The sequence below is a fragment of the Mastigoproctus giganteus genome, chromosome 11, assembly GCF_048544385.1.
Source record: "Mastigoproctus giganteus isolate SK-2022 chromosome 11, ASM4854438v1, whole genome shotgun sequence".
In the NCBI taxonomy this organism is placed as follows: domain Eukaryota; kingdom Metazoa; phylum Arthropoda; class Arachnida; order Uropygi; family Thelyphonidae; genus Mastigoproctus; species Mastigoproctus giganteus.
Window position 1 is genome coordinate 115,670,885 of NC_143585.1, and position 18,788 is coordinate 115,689,672.

Consider the following 18,788-nt stretch of genomic DNA (forward strand, 5'->3'; position numbering starts at 1 on the left):
AACATACTCGTTGAGCTCTTTCCAATGGTGTAGCTGTAGGTTGTCGACAACATTTTTATCCCCCCACATTTTAACCCCCCTCCATTTCTCAGACAAATTTTTGTCAACAATGATCAATATGGCTTTATGTTGGCCCAGTTGATGTGCAAACCCATGCAAAATTTCTAGTCTATAGATTGAGTGGTTTCATAGATACAATGCTGCGACAGATGGACGGACAGGCAGACAATCGAATGATATTTTAAGGGTCCTTCGTTAGACTGTGGCCCCTAAAAATAATAAGTAAAAATAAATAACATAAGTAAAATTAATTTCATAAAGTTTTTGTAGAGTATTTCAAATTTTTATTAAGTTTTCATCCGACACTCTATACCAACTTCTTTTCTTGCTCTTTGTGTGTGTCTGTTGCTGTATGATGTTTTTGAAGCAGGCCATATTTTGCTGGATCGAAGCAGGCCAGCAGTGGGCATACAATTTTAAGAAACAGTAGTGAAGAAACTGTTTTTGTCATCAACAAAGCTCTGGTTGGTTGGGCTGACAATCAGCATTTGTGAAAATCCCCATTCACATTCACTGAATGAAATTGGTATCGTACTCAGAGCATTCTTCAATTCTTCCGAAACCATCTTTTCACTTAGGTACCCCCAAAATCCACGAATTGCATTTAACTGTAACCCAATTGACAGTTTTCTAACTTCGTTTTCACCAAATGCCAACAATTCATGCTTACAAGGTTTAATACCTTCGCTGTCCTCGTTTTCCATCTCTCGTCATCAGTATTGTCACTAGTTGTTGAATTTGAATTTAAAAAAATTTTTTTTTTGTAAATGTTGGTATCATCTGGATATTCAGGTACTGTGACCATGTAAACAGAGATTGGAAAAATGTGGATAACGCACTTCCACGAAACGACAGATGATTATTTGTCGGGGCAAAAGAAAATCACCCTCTCCTAATTCTCGAACAGGGCACTTACATTTGATTCATGAAGGTGTCCAACCTACGGCCCGCCCGGAAAGTGAACTAAAACAGCATTTTAAATTTTGTTAATTATCAAAAAAAAAAAAAAAAAAATCTCATTAAATGTTTTGTTCAATAAATGTAATTGTGTATTGTACTTAATAAAATTTTCGAATATTTTCAATTTTACATGCAATAAGATATGGAAAATGTAACACACTAAAGAAATCTAACTTTGAATTTTTTTGAATATGGCCCCTGTATAGGAAATGTTTGGACACCACTGCAGTAGAAGGTGGACCGAGCTCATTGGGAATACACCTTGATCTGCTCACTGCAGACTAGCGTGACTTCTCCGTATGTGGTACGGGTGGTCGGATAGTTTTGACCAGGTACCACTAAGTTGTAGAATGGTAATCCCTTCAGCTCTCTTAATTTGTGCAGCATCACAAATTGCCTGAATGCCAGAAATGCGAACAGGGCGTACCTAATCCGTTCACTGTATGAAAATTTTCTCGCTCAACGGAAACTATTTTAAATGTAACTTCCAAGAGGAATTCAAAATAATTAAACAGAGGTCCGACTGAGTAATTTAGAATTATAAAAATGGTTATACAGTTTTATATAGAAAATATCTTAACAATAGACAGTGAAAAATGTAAATTTAGTTAAATAATTTTAAGCTTATATGAATAGTAGATAAACATGTGAAAAAAATTTACGGAATATTACAAATTTCAAAGTGCACTGCATCCAAATGTCACACGTCACTGTTAATAAAGGTGCCCGTACGCCATACTGTTGTGCACCGTCACATAAAAAAGCACTGCAAATAACAAACAAACAAACTGATTACTAGTCAATCATATAATGTTTACATACTGACTTGTATTCTGAAATATGGCATACCCACACATAAAACAAACTTCTTGAAATAAAATAGAATCCACACCTGTGGAGCTCCAGTGTTCGATTAAACAGGCATGAAGAGGCTGTGCTCCCAAGAGCATGAAATGGCCATATGCATTTAATGCAAATTTTACTGATAAGGAAGGATTCCCCACATTGCTTGCACTGCTGCTCACTGCTTACCATTAAGCATATTCTCATTGAGTATACACATGTACAATTTGTCCAGAATTACATTTTTCACATTACTTTCACAACATACATTATTGGAGATATGGTCAGTTTAAGAGTTTTTAGGGTCCGTAGGCTAACAAAGGACCTTCTTAATGTCACTCGGTTGTCTATCTGTCACACACAGCATTGTATCTCTAGAACCACTCAACCTATTAACTTGAAATTTTGCATGGGTTTGTACATCATGTGGGCCAACATAATGCCTTATTGATTGTTGTTGACAAAAATTTTTCTGAGAAATGGGGTGGGGGTTAAAATGTGGTGGGACAAAAACGTTGTCTACAACCTATAGCTTATTATACACCATTGGAAAGAGCTCAACGAGTATGTTTAAAATATAATTTTAAAATATTTTTTAAATTAAAAATGGCAGCAACAGACAGGAAAATGTGAGTAATTTTTGTGTCCCCCACCCTCTATTTCCATCACTAATGGAGCTGAAAATTTAAAAATCACATTAGCTATGTGTTATTCGATGCTTATCAAGGGAAAACTATTCCGATTGAAATCTATCATTTACTTTTTGTGTTAAAATTAAGAAACCAATTTTTCATTGTACTTCGATAGCGCGCTTCTTTGTACTAAGTAACTCTCCTTTTGGTGACAAAAATGTTGCTAAATAGTTAGTTAATAATTCTATAAAGGTCATTTATAAATTTTGTGACGAGAAGTATTTTTTAACAATTTTCAAAGCTGGAGTTGTTCCGGCAAGGAGGTACTTAGAGAGCCAGTGTTAAGGATCGTGGAGTCTTGCCTCGCCTGCCAGTTGCTTTTCCCACCCTTGTCATTCAGAACAACTGGAAAGACTCAAATAGACAACGTTTTCGTTAGTTCCTCAGTTTTAGGCCAAGCCGGGGTACTAGAATTTTTTTTTTTTTTTTTTTTTTTTTTTTAGTTACCATAAAGCTCTCTATTTGAGATACTACACTAATAACTATTCGTGACTACAGACCCTTCATCCTGAGTGCCCGGTACTCAGTAGTTGACTGATTTATTTTACTTAACTAAAAATGATCAACTTACATGTATATAGTAAACCCCCGCTATTCGCGCTATCTGTATTCGCGATCGCTGATTTAATATAAAATGAAACCTAAAAAATGTGAATTTTAAAAGACCGTGAATATTTTCCGCCATAAAAAAACATGGACGTGGCTAAAATTATCTTTCCCTGTCAAAACAGCGCTCAGTGGGTGGGGGGAGAGGGATGACAAAATCGCGAGCGTGGATGTTCCTCGCTAATCCTTGTTCAGTATGTGTAATACGCTTGTCATGGAATGTTTCGTCGTTTGCTTTTAATCTATACGCTTATAAATTGAATAAATTTATCAATTTATAAATTGATATGCTACAAACGTGACATCTACCATTTTGCAGTTTAAAACAGACTTTTTCGAGTGTGTTAACGGAATAAAGTGACATTATTGTGGACAAGTTCTTTCTAATCCGTACAAAAATATGGCTACGAATAACAAGGGAAATGTGAAAATATCAAAGAAGGTGATGACATTAGCGAATAAAATTGAGTTATTAGACAAAATTTCTAATGAGTCAACGGTACGATCGATGAAAAAATCCGCCATGGTGTCCGTGAAAACGCGCTAATTGCTTAAAAAATTTGCTCTGTAACTCATGATGTTAAATTAGGAAAAATGGAAAAAGCTTTAAATCTGTGGATAGAAGACCGAACTTAAAATAAAATTCCGTTAAGTTCACTCATCATTCGTGAAAAAGCAAAACTCCTTTATCAACACTTTAGCGAAACAGGTGATAGCACTGGCGGGATGTTTTTTTTTGCTAGCAAGCAAAGGCGCTGGTTTGAAAGATTTGTTTGAAATTTCTAATAAATATTACATTTAATATTAAATTGTTTCTTATTTTCATTTCGATGTCATATGCTTGCATTTCACTATGTACTGTCTATGTACATAGTCATATTATGAAGGTACATATAATACATACATAGACAAAATTTTAGACTAGTTTTTCTTATATATTTCATACTTTGGAACGGAACCCCTTTATTACTATGGGAGCCATAATTCAGTATTCGCGTTTTCGGTATTCGCGGCATTTCTCAGGAACGTAACCCCCTCGAATAATGGGGGTTTACTGTACTTACTTCTACATCTATTTCATTCCATATCAACACTCCAATGTAACAGACACAGTTTGGCCCTAGTAGCCTGTGTGCTATTAAACCTCTACTCCAAGAACAAAGTTTGCTATACATAAGGTCAGGGAACAGCCAGTTCCCTAATCTCAAGTATAGCATCCTTTGTTCTCAAAATATATCTGTAACGAAATTTTTGAGATGATTTAGGCACTTCATTATAAAGGGGTTCAGCGGTACTGGTAGGTATCCGAGTGGCTGGTATACGATTATTATGGAGTTAGATGCAACGCTTGAATTCTCACAATATCACAAAATATAGTAAAGTTCTTATATTTTATAAGAGCTGGCTGTGGTCATGGGATAATATATGCAGAAATATGCAGTGAGTAGGAACCTGCAAGATTAAAGCCCATAAAATTGAAACTTTTCTCTGCCATAAAAAAATGCACCAACCCATTGTGAACTTCTGAGATGGATTTTCTTAACCTTTTTCTTTTTTATTAACTATATTTAGTTTTAATACTGAAAAACAATTTTCTCTCCCATTCAGTTTCATAATAATCAGCTGCAGAATTGCAATTCTTTAAATAAAATTTTTTATTATTATTTTTATTTTTTTAGAAATTGAGCAGCTGCCATCATATCGATTTAATGCTGATACTCATGAATCTGACCAGACATCCTGTGTAGTATGTATGTGTGACTTTGAAGCACGTCAGATACTCAGAGTATTGCCTTGTTGTCATGAGTTTCATGCTCGTTGTGTTGACAAGTGGCTAAAGGTGAGTGCTCCAAATATATATACATAACAATTTGTATGTATTATATGGGTATTACCTGATTCATTTTGTGTAGAAGAACATCATTATTTTCTCTGATAACTATTTGCCATTTTCATAATTATGTTTACAAGATTAAAGATTATTTATGAACCCTTAGTAAAATATCAGTGGGGGATATATTCTTTTGTAAGGTATACACCATTACCAAGTTAATTGGTAATGTGTATGAATAGTTCTTTTCTAACTCTTTCACAAAATCTACACTTCTGTAAAACTGACAATCGTGCAACTGATTAATTTTAACTCTAGATAATTTACCACCACTGTGCCCATTTTTGTTGGATGTTTCGATGGGCATGGTAAATTTGCTGATATAGGCTTCCTTCGATTCCCAAGTTAAGGGAACCTTAATATCCTCATAAACAACTTTTCAAAATAAGTGCCATGTTATCAATAACCAAAGAAACAACTCTTAAGAAAATGATATGTATTATATTTAGACAATGTTTGATATACTCAATGAAAATTGCTATGAGTAATTCTTCTGTAGTAGTGGTTCTAAAGTGTGGCCACCAGACAATTTTCATAAATATCAAAATTTTTTATTTATTAAATTTCAACATTAAAAAAATTAATTTATATACAATAAAATATCATATGAACTTTTATAAAAGCGATATTCGATGGTATGAGACATGATTGTTCATCCAGAGTACTGGTGTTTTAATAAACATACTAGATTTATTTTAAATACCAACAAAGATTTGCTGATATTTGTCGGCTCTTATTTTAAGCCACAGAGGATGCTGATGCACAGCTTTAAGCTGAAAGATACATAGCTGTAAAATTGACTGCATAAAAGTTGGATGTAAATTTTATTAGTTTGAATAGAAATTGTGGATGTAATAATTTCATTCCCTTAAATTTATTAAGATGGTACTTTTCAATGTTTTACAAGCACTTGTGAATGTAAGATATCAGCGATGCAACGTTAATAGTAGTTGCACGCTTCTAAGAAAAGTTATTTTTGGTAAAGCTGGTTCTTTGTTGCGTCCGGCATTTGTCTTATATTATCTCCTAAGTTATATTACCTGCATTTTCTTTCCCTCTCTCATGTCTTATTTTCATTGGGTGTTATATTTCAACAAAAATTGAATACTTTCAAAGTGATTGGAGTTTTTGTGGTAATTTTTCTTGTTTGTGACAGTGTTGCTTCATTAATGTAAGTTGTATTTATTTATTTTATTATATATTTCTATACCTTATTAATATCTTCAGTATGGATATAAGAAAATTTTTTGGTAAGAAAAGAACAGAAAATGAAATTTTAGAAACTGCAGTGAGCACAAGTATTTCACAGCCAGCATTGAAACGAAGGCAAAAATTTTGAAAAGAAAAAAGAAATTTTCGTCAAGAGTGGGAAGAAATGTATTTAATTATATTAAATGAAAATAAAAAAGATGGTGTAGCTGAGGCCTTTTGTAAAATGACTGTTCATCAAATTAAATCTTATGCTATGCAGCATCATTACAATACTCATGAGGCAGAAGTTGAGAGAAAATAGCCACGTACACATTTATGCCGCAAACTTTTATAAAATTTTAAAAAAGATATGGCTTCTCAAAGTAAACAAATGACAGCTTTCTTTCAAGAAATAAAAATTTTATTTAGGATCTTTGAAAGTGAGTTTTTTGCAAACCTTTTACCAAAAGGTTTGCAAAAACCTTTTAGCAAAAACCGATTTTTGAAATCGGTTGTTTTGGCTGTATTGCCTGAAAACGAAATATTTTGAAATATGACTCTCAGTAAGGATTCAATTCAATGATGAATTAAGGAATTAGGTGTGTTTATAGGCAAAGAATTATGTGAATTGATAAATAAGAGGCCTTTTTTAGTTTGTTTAGATGAAAGTAATGATATAACAAAAACCGGTCAAATCCTGATATGTGTGAGATACTTTGACACTGATAAACTAAATATGTTGAAAAGTTATTGTCTCACATCATTAAAAGAATGTTCTAATGCAGTGAACTTTTATAATGCAATTAAAGATTTTAAAAAACTTAATATTTCCACAAATAATTAATGTGCTATAACTTCTAATGGTGCAACATTGATGAAAATTGAAAAAAATAGTGTACTAAGTTTGTTTAATAAAGACTGTCCCAATGAAATTTTTCTCTTACATTGTATTGTTCATCAAGAGGTGCTCATTGGCAAAACTATAATTAAGAGCATGGGTGATGTGGAATTGACAATTTGAAGAGTTTTAAATGCAAACACAAGTAGTGTGTTGCTAAATAATTTTAGTGTGGTATGCAACAATAATGATGAAAAGCATAATGTATTACTTAATTATAATCACATAAGATGGTTAAGTTTTGATGCTAGAGTTCGATGTCTCTATGAAATGTATGAAAATGTTTTAAGTGCATTGGAACCTAATCATAAAGATTTAGTGGAAAAATTGCAAAACATGTTGTGCATGGCTTAATATTATTTTTAAAAGACTTTTTACACCAATGTTGAGTTCCATAAATAAACAACTACAAGCAAGAAACTTGACAATTATTGGTACAATGTTTATAATTGATAAATTTAAAAATATCTCAAATGATTTTATATGTCAAGCTGAGAGTGTGATGATTTTTCCCATCTTTAAATAGGATAAATACGGTATCTAACAGAACAGGTCCGAACAAATATTAAAAATAAAATTACCGATTGTTTGAAATCTTTAAAACACTGAACTGAATGGAAGATTTCAAGAACTGATTTCTTTAAATCTATTTCTTTCATAACATTTCCTTTTCAAGAAATAGATATGGATTGTTTTGAATTTTTGCATAACAGACTAGCCTCATTTTCTGCTATTTCAGTACTTAGCTGGACAAATATAAAATTTTCCTTAATGGAAATTTGTAATGATGATAGATTGAAAATAGTTTTCAATATTAAAAACTCGACAATAGTATCATTTTGGACAGATTTGTGTAACAATTCAAGCAAATATAAAGAATTAGCTAAGTAGCTCTCTACTTTTATTGATATTTCTAACAACGGTTTATTATGAGCGAACTTTTAGTACACTGCATTTTATTAAAAATAAATATTGCAACCAATTAACAGATGAGAAAATGAGGGCAGCAATGAGACTAGCATTGGAAGATAGAACAGAAAAAGAATTTCCATTTGAAAAGTTATTAAAGTAAATAAATATAGTTTATTATATTAAACTTAAACACAGGTTTGCTTTTTGTGTTATATATGTTTTGGAGTATTGTGTTCAGTTGTTGTTGGTGTATTTTTTGTTGCATTTACTATTATATTTTAATAATAACTAGGGGGCTTTGCCCCCTGCTCACTTTGCTAGCCAACCCCCACACATGCTTTTCTACATAATATGTAGAGTTATGACAGAGTAAGTAAAATCTTTTCTACGTAAAAGACGAACATGTCGAAATGCACTGATCGATATCTAATCAAATATATAAAAGAAAATAGAAAGTGTAAGAAAAAACTATAAAAAGTTAAAATTGTGTAAATGTTGAGTGAATGAGATTTATTAATATTTACATGTTCTATCTTAGCTTCTTGACCAGACAGACTGATGGCTATGCAGTCCTCGGGGGCCTCATGGTTATCCAAGCTGACACCATGCTGTAGCTTTTCCTAGCTGGCATGGTGTGGGATACTGACACTTGCCATTTGGGTAACCCCTAGGCCAGTGTAGGACAAAGCTGCAAAAAGCACACTCCACCATAGGTATCTTTCCCCATCTTCTTTTATTCTTACCACCTGAGGTGGTTGTCTCCTTTCTCCCACCCTGGGCGTCCCCTACCCCTTTTTGCCTGGTGGCTCACACCACCACCCACTTTCAGCTCCCATCTGTCTCCTTACTGTCTCCCCTTTCAAATCAGGTGGGTGCCTCAACTACTGCCCCCCCCTCTGTTCACTACCACTTTTATCCCACCCTCTTCCTATCTCCTTAACAAATAATTTTTTTTTTTTTTTGCTCTCTTTGGATGCCTAGACTATCCCAGGGTTCGCCCCGCCGGAGCTTTCTTCTCTCCTAATGTGTCCTGGCCCACCTCCCTGGGGTGTTAGTGGCTCTCCACAGGCCCACAGGCTGTGGCCAGAGGAACAACACAACCCACACTAATACTTCACAAAACACTCAGCCTGGCCTTATGCAGAGTCTTATATTCTACATAGAGTAAAAATGCGGAGTCAGGGGAGACCCCTTGTGCTGCAAGGCAAAAATCACTATGATCGATATCTAATCAGGAAATGACCTATGTAATTTTTTACCCGTGCATTTGTAGTGCACAAAATTCTCGAGGTCAAACAAATATCACTATGTAATTATTTGCCTGCATTTACATAGGTCACTTTGGAAAAGGCCTTTTGATTCGGGTGCCATAATGCATTGTTGCATCCGAAAGAGAAGAATTAAAATATTTAACTGAAATAGTGGATTCCAGTTATTTGGGCCACCGGTTAATCGAGGTAGCCGTTTATTTGGGGCAAATCTTAAAAAACAGAACCCAATCGAGAAAATAGCCAGGGTTTACTTCACTTAATTGGGACAACATGCCGTTTAATCAGAACAGGAGACCACAGCACTGGGGAATACCCTAAGATTGTCTCCAACCGTACCACGTGGCTCGATCAGATTTCTGGAGGTCACAACTATAAAAAAATAAAAACAATTAGCAGTTACCTGTTTATTGGGCTTTTCTATTAGTGCAGTCTATCATAAACTGATAGTAAACTCGATCTTATTGAATTTGCGATAATACCACAGCTGGAATTCTGTGGGTTATTATGGTGAAGTGCATTTACACTTCCATGGAATCTTCAATCATATAAAAAAATTAATTTTCAGAATCTTCTCTTCATTCCTATTTTTAATGCTTTGTAACTAGGGCTTACAATACCGGGATCCCAGTCATTTTTTTCAGTATTGATACTAATTTTTAGCATCAATACTAAAAATTAGTATTGATACTAAAATACTAATATTAGTATTAGTTTTTTACTAATACTAATTAGTAAAATCTATCATAGTGTAGAGTGATTGCTTTAATTTTTTTCAAGTGCATAGATGAGTTTATTGCACATTAAAGGACATTGTTGGGCAAAAATTACCAAATAATTTTGAAAGAAATTATTGGAGGCATGCTGTAACCTTGTTGGTTCTTAAGCGGAGGAAGAGTTATGTTGATTTTTTGACTGAACTAGTTCCGTCAAAAAAATTATTGGCTCAGTTCCATTTAAAAACTGAGCCAATTTTTCCTTGGTAGAAGGTATTATAAACATTTATTCAATTTGTTGTGTTTGGCAATGGCTGCTGTGCTCAGTATTGATTTTAACCATATTTAGATTGAGCTGTTGATAGTTTCAAATAATTTTAATGTTGTTTAAATAATCTTATACATACAGTGTAAATTGGTTAGAATGATATTAAATATATGTTCTTCCTCTCTTTGTGCCTCTTAAGAATCTGTCTGTTTTGCATATACAATTCAAGTGTCTGAATAAAGGGAAACTAGGATAAATAAATTTAATTGTTACACTAGTTACATGGAACATGTTTAATGGTTACTCTTCAGATTGAACTAACATTAGAAGTGGAGTCCCTCAAGGATTGGTTCTGGGACCATTGTTTCTAATTTTTCTTAAATGATTTTGACAAAGAGATAGAGGCATAATGTCAGAATTTGCAAATTATGTGAAGATTGGGTAAAGTGGTTAATGATCAGCTTCAAGAATGGGAAGGAATATTAGCTGTGTTTTAATGCTGCAGGGTCTTACATTTGGGAAATATAAACTCCAAAACAACTTACACGCTTGATGGAGTTGAATTAAAATAGTAGAGAAAGAAAGAGATTTGGAGTTATTATATGGCCGGACTTGAAGTTCTTTGAGCAAGGACGGCCCACAGTGTCCTGTCGATAGGACATCAAATGGGTTTCCTGTCTTTGAACCCTTTCAGAATCTTAATCCCACCATATAAGGCAATTGTACGACCATGCCTAAAAAAAAGACACCAAGTTTCTTGAAAGGGTTCAAAGACGGGCAACCTCTTTGTTGCGATCTTCAAAAGGGCACCCATATAAGGAAGGATTTTGAATATCTGTACTACAAATTTTAGTGTCTTCTGTGACTAATAGTGGTTTCACTGTCACATTTTTAGAGATGTAGGTTCAGTTTCCATGACTGGCAAAATTTCTAAAAGTCCACTTAGTCAAGGTTGCAGTCAGCCAATCTCAGGTGAATTAAATGGGGTTCCTGTGAGTTACTCCAGGTTTTTTATCCAGCTCAACATATGAAGATCCATGAACGCAGCACAAGTGTGCAGTGTTTATGGGCCTGTTTGCAGACACAGTATACAGTGGCTTAAGTTGCTGATGTGCCTAAAACCCAACAACAGGTGATATTGGTATCTCAGAGGGAATCTGATTCTGCTCTATGAGGTAATCTATTTTATTATCCCCGAGAAGGGATAATAAAATAAGATTCTTCTCTTATTCTTCATCCTCTTTGCTCATTTTATTATCCCTGAGAAGGGATAATAAAATGAGCGAAGGTAAAATTTTCACTGTTATAACTGATTCAAGGACTAGACACCATAAATTAAAATTACAGCGGAAAAGGTTTGGACTAGTTATAGGAATTTTTCTTTTAGCTAGCAAGTTGTTGATTACCTCCAGTGGGTAGTTGAGGCTGACTGCTTAGGTAAGCTTGGAATTATGTGAGGAAAACAACATAGTAGGGAGTTTATTTTATTTTTATTTTCTTTGGTTAGTGCTGTAAAAGCCTGGGGTTTCCTTGCACCACATGGCTAATATTAATACTAATACAGTTATTCCAAAAACATTAATGTTAAAACTTTATTTATTATTAAGCATCAATATTAATATGTTTATTATTGTTAATTTGCTTATTTAAAGATGGGCCAGAATTCGATTAAAAATTTTACGCTATGATGCTAATTCAAGTAATTGGTTATTCTACAGTTTAATATTCTGTTTTACTTATGTTATTAAATAAATGTTCACACCTTTGTATCATCTATATAGTTAATTAGATCATTTATTTTTTTGTGATTTATAGAATTAACAATTCAAATAGAAGCACTGAAAGAGTTCCATCCTGATTCACTCCTTTTGTTTCTGTTTGATGTATTATACTGTATCCCATTAATATTCTTGTTGCTGGTGAATTTTGGAGAATGCTAATTTCACATGTTATCGATGAGGTTGCAATAATGTGATTCAGCCTTTGCACCAATAAATCCCACTACAACAACAACAGCGATAATGTGATGAAATTTTAGGACTACCCAAAAGATTAATACCCCACATTAAAATGTGTGTGTGTGTGTGTGTGTGTGTGTGTGTGTGTGTGTGTGTGTGTGTGTGTGTGTGTGTGTGTGTGTGTAATAAAATGGATTCCCATCAAAAAATGATCAGCCTTCACTGCTGTAATCTTTAGCTTTCTGCTCCTACATGCAGTTTTTAAACATTCCTACAGATAGTGCAAGAGCAGTCATCAAAATGGCATTGATAGCGTTGTACATAAACTTTTTTTAAAAAATTTTATTAATGTATGTTATAACAAAGGAAAACAAACTCTGACTTACATCACTTCATTTAAAAGAAAATGAACAAGCATTTACAACAGGTTCAGCTACAAAGTAACATGAGAATGATCTTGCTTGACTTCCTTTCTGAAGACTGGACAAGTAACCAAAAAGATCTGGTAAATGGGGAAGCATAATGGACTGTGCTTCCCCATCCACTACATAGTCCAGGCCTTTCAGTCTACACTTTCCTGGAGTCTTGAAACAATGTTATCTTTGGTCAGATATTTAGGAATGACATTGATGCTGGTGAGATAGGGGGAAAAGCAGCTTTAAGAAGCTGGACAGGACTTTTATATTTTTAACCATGCTGCTGCTAGTTGTTTGGATGTCTTCCTCCCCCATTTTTCTCCCCCCAATAAATTTTATAGAGGGGAAAAAAAAAAAAAAAAAAAAAAGAGAATTGCATATTAACATGATATTATACCCAGGACCAGTTTTCTAACAGATTTTAAAATTTTCTACAAATTTTAGGAGGCAGGACCAGCTCTAAGATATGCTAGCATCCCTAAGTAATTTACATTTGAATCACACCCATCATTGGGTACCTGTAATAAGTGGAGACTATAAAAAAGGTAAACTGCAGCCATTATCAACCCACTTCAGGATGGAAGCCTCCTCAACAATTCATGTTGAGGGAAATGGACCATAATCTGCCACGCTGATCCAGAGCGGGTTGGCAAATCGACCGTATTTAGCAGTCAGGGGTTTGAACCCCGGTCTACTCAAAGAGCGTGTACAGGCATGCTGATTAGTGATGGGTGCAGTTGAATGATTAATAATTAATTATTTCAGTAATGAAATATTTCAATTATTGAAATTGAAAACAACAAAAATTTAAAAAAAAAAGAAAAAAAAAGAAATGACAGTGGAGGTATTCAAACTGATGTTACCAATCCTACACTCTCTTTCTCTCTCAACAAATTTTCAACTACAATACTTGAATTCTTTTAGCAGCTTTAATATTATATTTAATCTTATTCTTTTTTATGCAATGTAATATATTATGTGTAGCAAAATTCATATTACTATATTTTCTTACAGACTAACCGTACCTGCCCAATTTGCAGAGGTGATGCTTCAGAAATAAGTCACCACACAGACTGATTACCTTGAAAATCATAATTCACAGTATAAATATATACAGCAAAGATTTTTGCTGACTTTCCACTACCACATATGCTATTTCACAGCTGGAACTCCAATTGTAACTGTTTTAAGTTGCTGCAGATTAGTAGTAGCTTTCTTGTGTGACTTGTGAATTATATGCAAATTGCTTTATACTAGTATTTCTGCGATGTTCAGTGTCAGTTTGGTGAGCTGTTGAAGTTTTTATCAAAACCTGATGATGATTGTGATAATGTTATGGATGAAACACCAGGTGATGTTCTGGCAATTAAGTGTTTGCTTGGATTACAAGTAGCATTAATTGATATAGCAAGTGATATATATTTATAGTACTTATATTTAAATAGTCTTCCTCATGATAACTCCAATAAACCTGTTCATAATTTGTATTAACATATATAATGTTTTTTTTTTTTTTTTCTTCTTGAGAGAAAGAAAAATTGTATTTGTTTTGTAATTGATATATGCAATTTGTTTCTCCAGCATAAATAGCACTAGTCCCACTTGGAAAATATGCATATGCTACAAGCAAAAGTTGTTTAAATTTTATTTGTGAATTATGGATGTTTCCAAAACAAAACCAAATAGAAATGAAGATACAGTAAAATGGATGTATCATGTATATTTTACTTATTCCTGATTTCACATTCCCTGTGAATAGCAAAATAAATTATAATTAATGAGAGACATGCTTAAAACATTTTTGTTTTACGAATAGAGACTGAGTAATTGATTACCGTAATTCATATTCTATTGATGAGCTCTTGGTGTAGTGGCAGGGGATGATGCAAAACTTGGGTTTAACTTCCACCAGCAGAATGGATTAACATTTTTCATGTGAAACTGCTCTTTCTTAGAAAATCACCAAAGGTGGAATAGTTTCAACTACAAAAATTCAATCAATTATCATTCACAGCTTCTGATATGGTAGTTAAAGGGCATAATTCTCTCTTGCACAGATAATACTAGCTATAAATAAAAACACTGCTCTATGCACACAAGGAAGAATTTGTTTACTAATGTAAGATTCTATACAAGGGCTAAGTGAAATTTAAATATAAATTGTTTTATTTATCTGGAAATTGACCTGCATATCAAAGCCATGACAAACCAAAAGTTCTGTGCTGAGGATTGCATATCTGTGTATTTGTCACTGCTGTTGATTCTTCATTGAGCACCAGAGCAATGTTTGTTTATATCAGTTGTAGGCTGAAATTACAACATTATAACAGTGGTAATTAATTAATTAATTAATTAATTACCACTGTTATAATTTTATTAATTCTGTTAATTTTTTTAGGTCTGTGAATCATAGGGAGGGGGTTTATGGCATACCGTTAAGTATATTTCCATAATTTCAAAGAGCGATAGAAAACAAAGTAACTTTGTCTTATCCTCTTATCTCATTTGTTCTTTTATGGTATAAAAATATTAATTCTTACTTTTATAATGATAAAATATCCATTTATAGAGCTGAAGTTAAAGAGAAATTACTAATATGTTGATTTTGGAAGAGTATATTTTCAAACAGCATAATTTTTTATACTTGTAAAGTTCAGATTTTTAAAATAGTAATTTTTAGTTAAGGTTCTGAAATAATTATTAAATTAATGTTGTTCAATTCAAGATTAAAAATAAAAGTGATGAAGCTCACATTTCTTCCCACACTTGTTCCTTTGATAAAATGGAAATTCATTAAAGTTTCATCATATTGTTAATTTAAATATACTGACCTATATTTATGTTCATTCATTTGAGAAGCAGAATAAACTCTTATCACAACCAATGATTAAATGAAAATACTCGCACCAGCTTGAGTATATAAAAATTAGGTTTCGATCACTAGCTGAGTTGTAGTGTGCTATTAATTAATGTGAACTGAAGTGTGTTTGTATCTCTCTCTCTTATAAACTTTACAAAATAAATCCCACGGATTTATTTTATAAATTTTAATCTATTGTAGTTTGTATACAGTCTTCTTTCTTTGTGCATATCAGAAAATTGGCTAAATAATGTTCAAAATAATTAAGCTAAAGAGAAATCTGATAGTCTGAATATTAATTGAAGTCACTAATTTGATTTTATGCTGTTTGAGAATATTATTTAAAGTATAATGAATTTCATTCAAATGAAAAGATTATATCTTTGATTACTTGATTAGGATATACTTAATGTTTAATTTTTAGTTAGGTTGAAAATTGCAAACCAGCAGAAGGCAAAAATTTTTTTTTTTTTTTTTTTTTTTTTTGAAATTGGGTCACTTTGGTCATTGGTAAATTGATAATGGATAATTGCTCAAAATATCAAACAAAATGCACTATTTTCAGAATTAAAACACTTCTCATGTCATATTTACTATTTTAAATAAACATGCACAATCACTGCAATGCATTAGTAACTTCAGTGGTTTTGAACGTATTTGGATAGGTTTGAATTATTTGTTTGTATTGTGCCACTGTTAATCTATTTTACAATAAATTTACAGTAATATCATCTGCAAAAAATACTTAATTGTATAAGTAGCTTAACCAAAAGCTGATAGTAGAGCAAATCCCATTTTTTAATTGAAGAAACTATTGATGGAACTTATGCCTAGCATGAAATTATCATGTTCAGGCAATTTTTTGCAGTCTTTTTGAGTTTTATTCACTTCTGTTTAAATTTGTCTGTCCATAATACTAAACTACTGAGTTAGTTCCATATGCAAGCAATTTTCAGTTCCTGGAAATCCAAAATAATTAAGTTCCTCTTCATTAATTTCATTTGGCTTTGTTATAAAGGTAAACATTAGAATATGTGCCTTTAAATTTTCAAATTGTGCTTTGATTCCACATCTGATGAATTCATGTGTTTTTACAGAGGTGAATATCTAATTGTTAAAATGTTACATCTATTTTATGACAAACTTTTCCATCTATTTTATGACAAACTTTTCCATCCATTCTTTATGTAGTTTAAAAACAGTATTTTTCTTATCCTCAGAATGCAAATTCAACATTTATCTTCTAATTTGAGGAAATATTTCTTTAGGCTTTGTTTAAAAATATTTGAATAGCATCAATATATAGGCTAGAAATCTGTTTATAATCTTTTCTCTGTTTAACAAGCAAACTTCTGCTTGCAAAAATAAATTACCATGTTTGGATTCTGTTTTCTTCAAAAATGTTTTAAAACTGTCTGCATACTGCCACTCACTAGATTTACAAAGAAGAATATCTCTCGCTACTTGATTTGACCCTTCTGTCTTTTTGCAAAAACACAGCTTTTCTCCATATTTTTCTTTTTGCAAAAAAAGAAATAAAGCTATGTTAAAATTGGAATTTCTTTAAAAGACCTTTTGCTAATTTCTGCTTATTTTCATTAACAAATTGTGTTTATTTTACAATGTGCACTGGCACATTGTAAAATGCAGGACAATAGTATTATTCTCTGTTATACACCTTCAAGTACTTGTTGATATGAAACTAATTAGCAGTGTCATTCAGTAAGATGCCAAAGAAATATGACGTAAACTTTCAGAAGACATATATGCAAGAATTGTCAGCTAATTGTAAGATCGGAAAAAGGTAATATGTTTGCCTTGTGAACTGAATATAAATGTGATTTTCAGTTTCTAGAGATAGGAAATGCATCAGACAAACAAATAAGCATAAGGACAATGTGCAAAGAAAGTAAATTAGAATCAGATATAGCATTTCATAACAATGATGATATCTTGCATGCTGAATGTTTATTTGCATCTTTTGTCATCAAACATAATCTTCCTTCTGAATTGCACTGATTATGCAGATACATTAATGAAATAGCAAAAAAATTGTTATGGAAGGACAAAAGGAACAGGTATTGTTAGTGAAAATACATGGATGGGGAAAGCAAAGATAGCAATGGCTCCGAAAAATGTAAATTTTCGATTGCTAGAGATGGCAGTAATCAAAGTGATTCCAAGCTTATTCCATCATGATAACCCTTCATATTAACTTGACAGTAGTGGCAGGTCACTCGACAAGTGACCTTTCAAAATTATGTTCCCCCTGTTAACCATTAATCAGTGACTAAAAATCTGAAAATTTTTCCATCTTCCTAAATATAATCAAACTATTTACTGAAAATAGTTTATAATATATAAATTATAATAGTGTGTTATAGTATATTATAATAGTTTCTGAAGAGTGATTTCATGGTTTTCATACAGGAATTGTGCGCAAGAGCCTTGCAGGTAACCTGACGCTGCCTTTGCAACTACTGTATTTGGCTTTTCCTTGAAGTGTGGTGTGGTATGGGACAAGTGCTGATGCTTTGCCTGTTTATAGTTTCAGGTTACTTATTTTGATTCCCTTACTAGTTCAATAAACATCTACAGATTTATTGAATAAAAAAACAGAAACATATTTCAGAAATTAAAAAGAAAAATGGGCACTTCTCAGGTAACCCATCACTGTTTTTGCTACATTTTAGAGTTCCACCACTGCCAGGTTAAAAAAAGAAATTACAATATCAGAGGCAGCTTGTTCTCGGTACCAGCATTGGAAGGTACAACTTTTCTGAACAACTGAAAGCATCTGGGATTCCTTAAAAAAAAAAAAAAAAAAAACTGTCTGGTACTTAAGTGTTAATAATATGCCACTCATGGTAGGCCTTAAAACTAGTATCAAGGGTATTAAAAGAGGAGACTGAGCACTTGATGGTAATAGGCTGTCCCTGTCATCTTTTTAATTTGTGTGCTAAAAGGAAGGAAGCCTGTATGCCTTCCTATAAGAGTAGTGAATATTTAGTGTATATTACTGCTATCTGGGAGAAGTGCTAAAAGGAAAGGCAGAATTTAATTAATTTCAACTGTATATATATATATATATATGCCACCGAAGTAAAAAGGTATTTCGAAGCATACATATATACATTGACTCTCTTTGGTTAAATGTGTAACTAGACTGGTAGATCAGTTGCATTCTTTGACAAGTTTGTTTAAAGAAAAGGTGAAGTGTAAGAAAAGTCCAAATTTAAAAGTACGACA

The 18,788-nt window shown here is 32.7% G+C and overlaps 1 protein-coding gene across 1 annotated transcript in view; it reads left to right on the forward strand.

Moving 5' to 3' along the window:
- LOC150078365 (E3 ubiquitin-protein ligase RNF38-like) overlaps window positions 1-14,071 on the forward strand; it is a 280,964-nt gene extending 266,893 nt beyond the window's left edge. Inside the window, exons 10-11 of the mRNA XM_090384822.1 lie at window positions 4,841-5,001; window positions 13,694-14,071. Coding sequence (XP_090240948.1) covers window positions 4,841-5,001; window positions 13,694-13,756 — 224 coding nt within the window. The 3' untranslated portion in view covers window positions 13,757-14,071. The remainder of the gene's footprint in view (window positions 1-4,840; window positions 5,002-13,693) is intronic.
- Window positions 14,072-18,788: the final 4,717 nt, after the last annotated feature.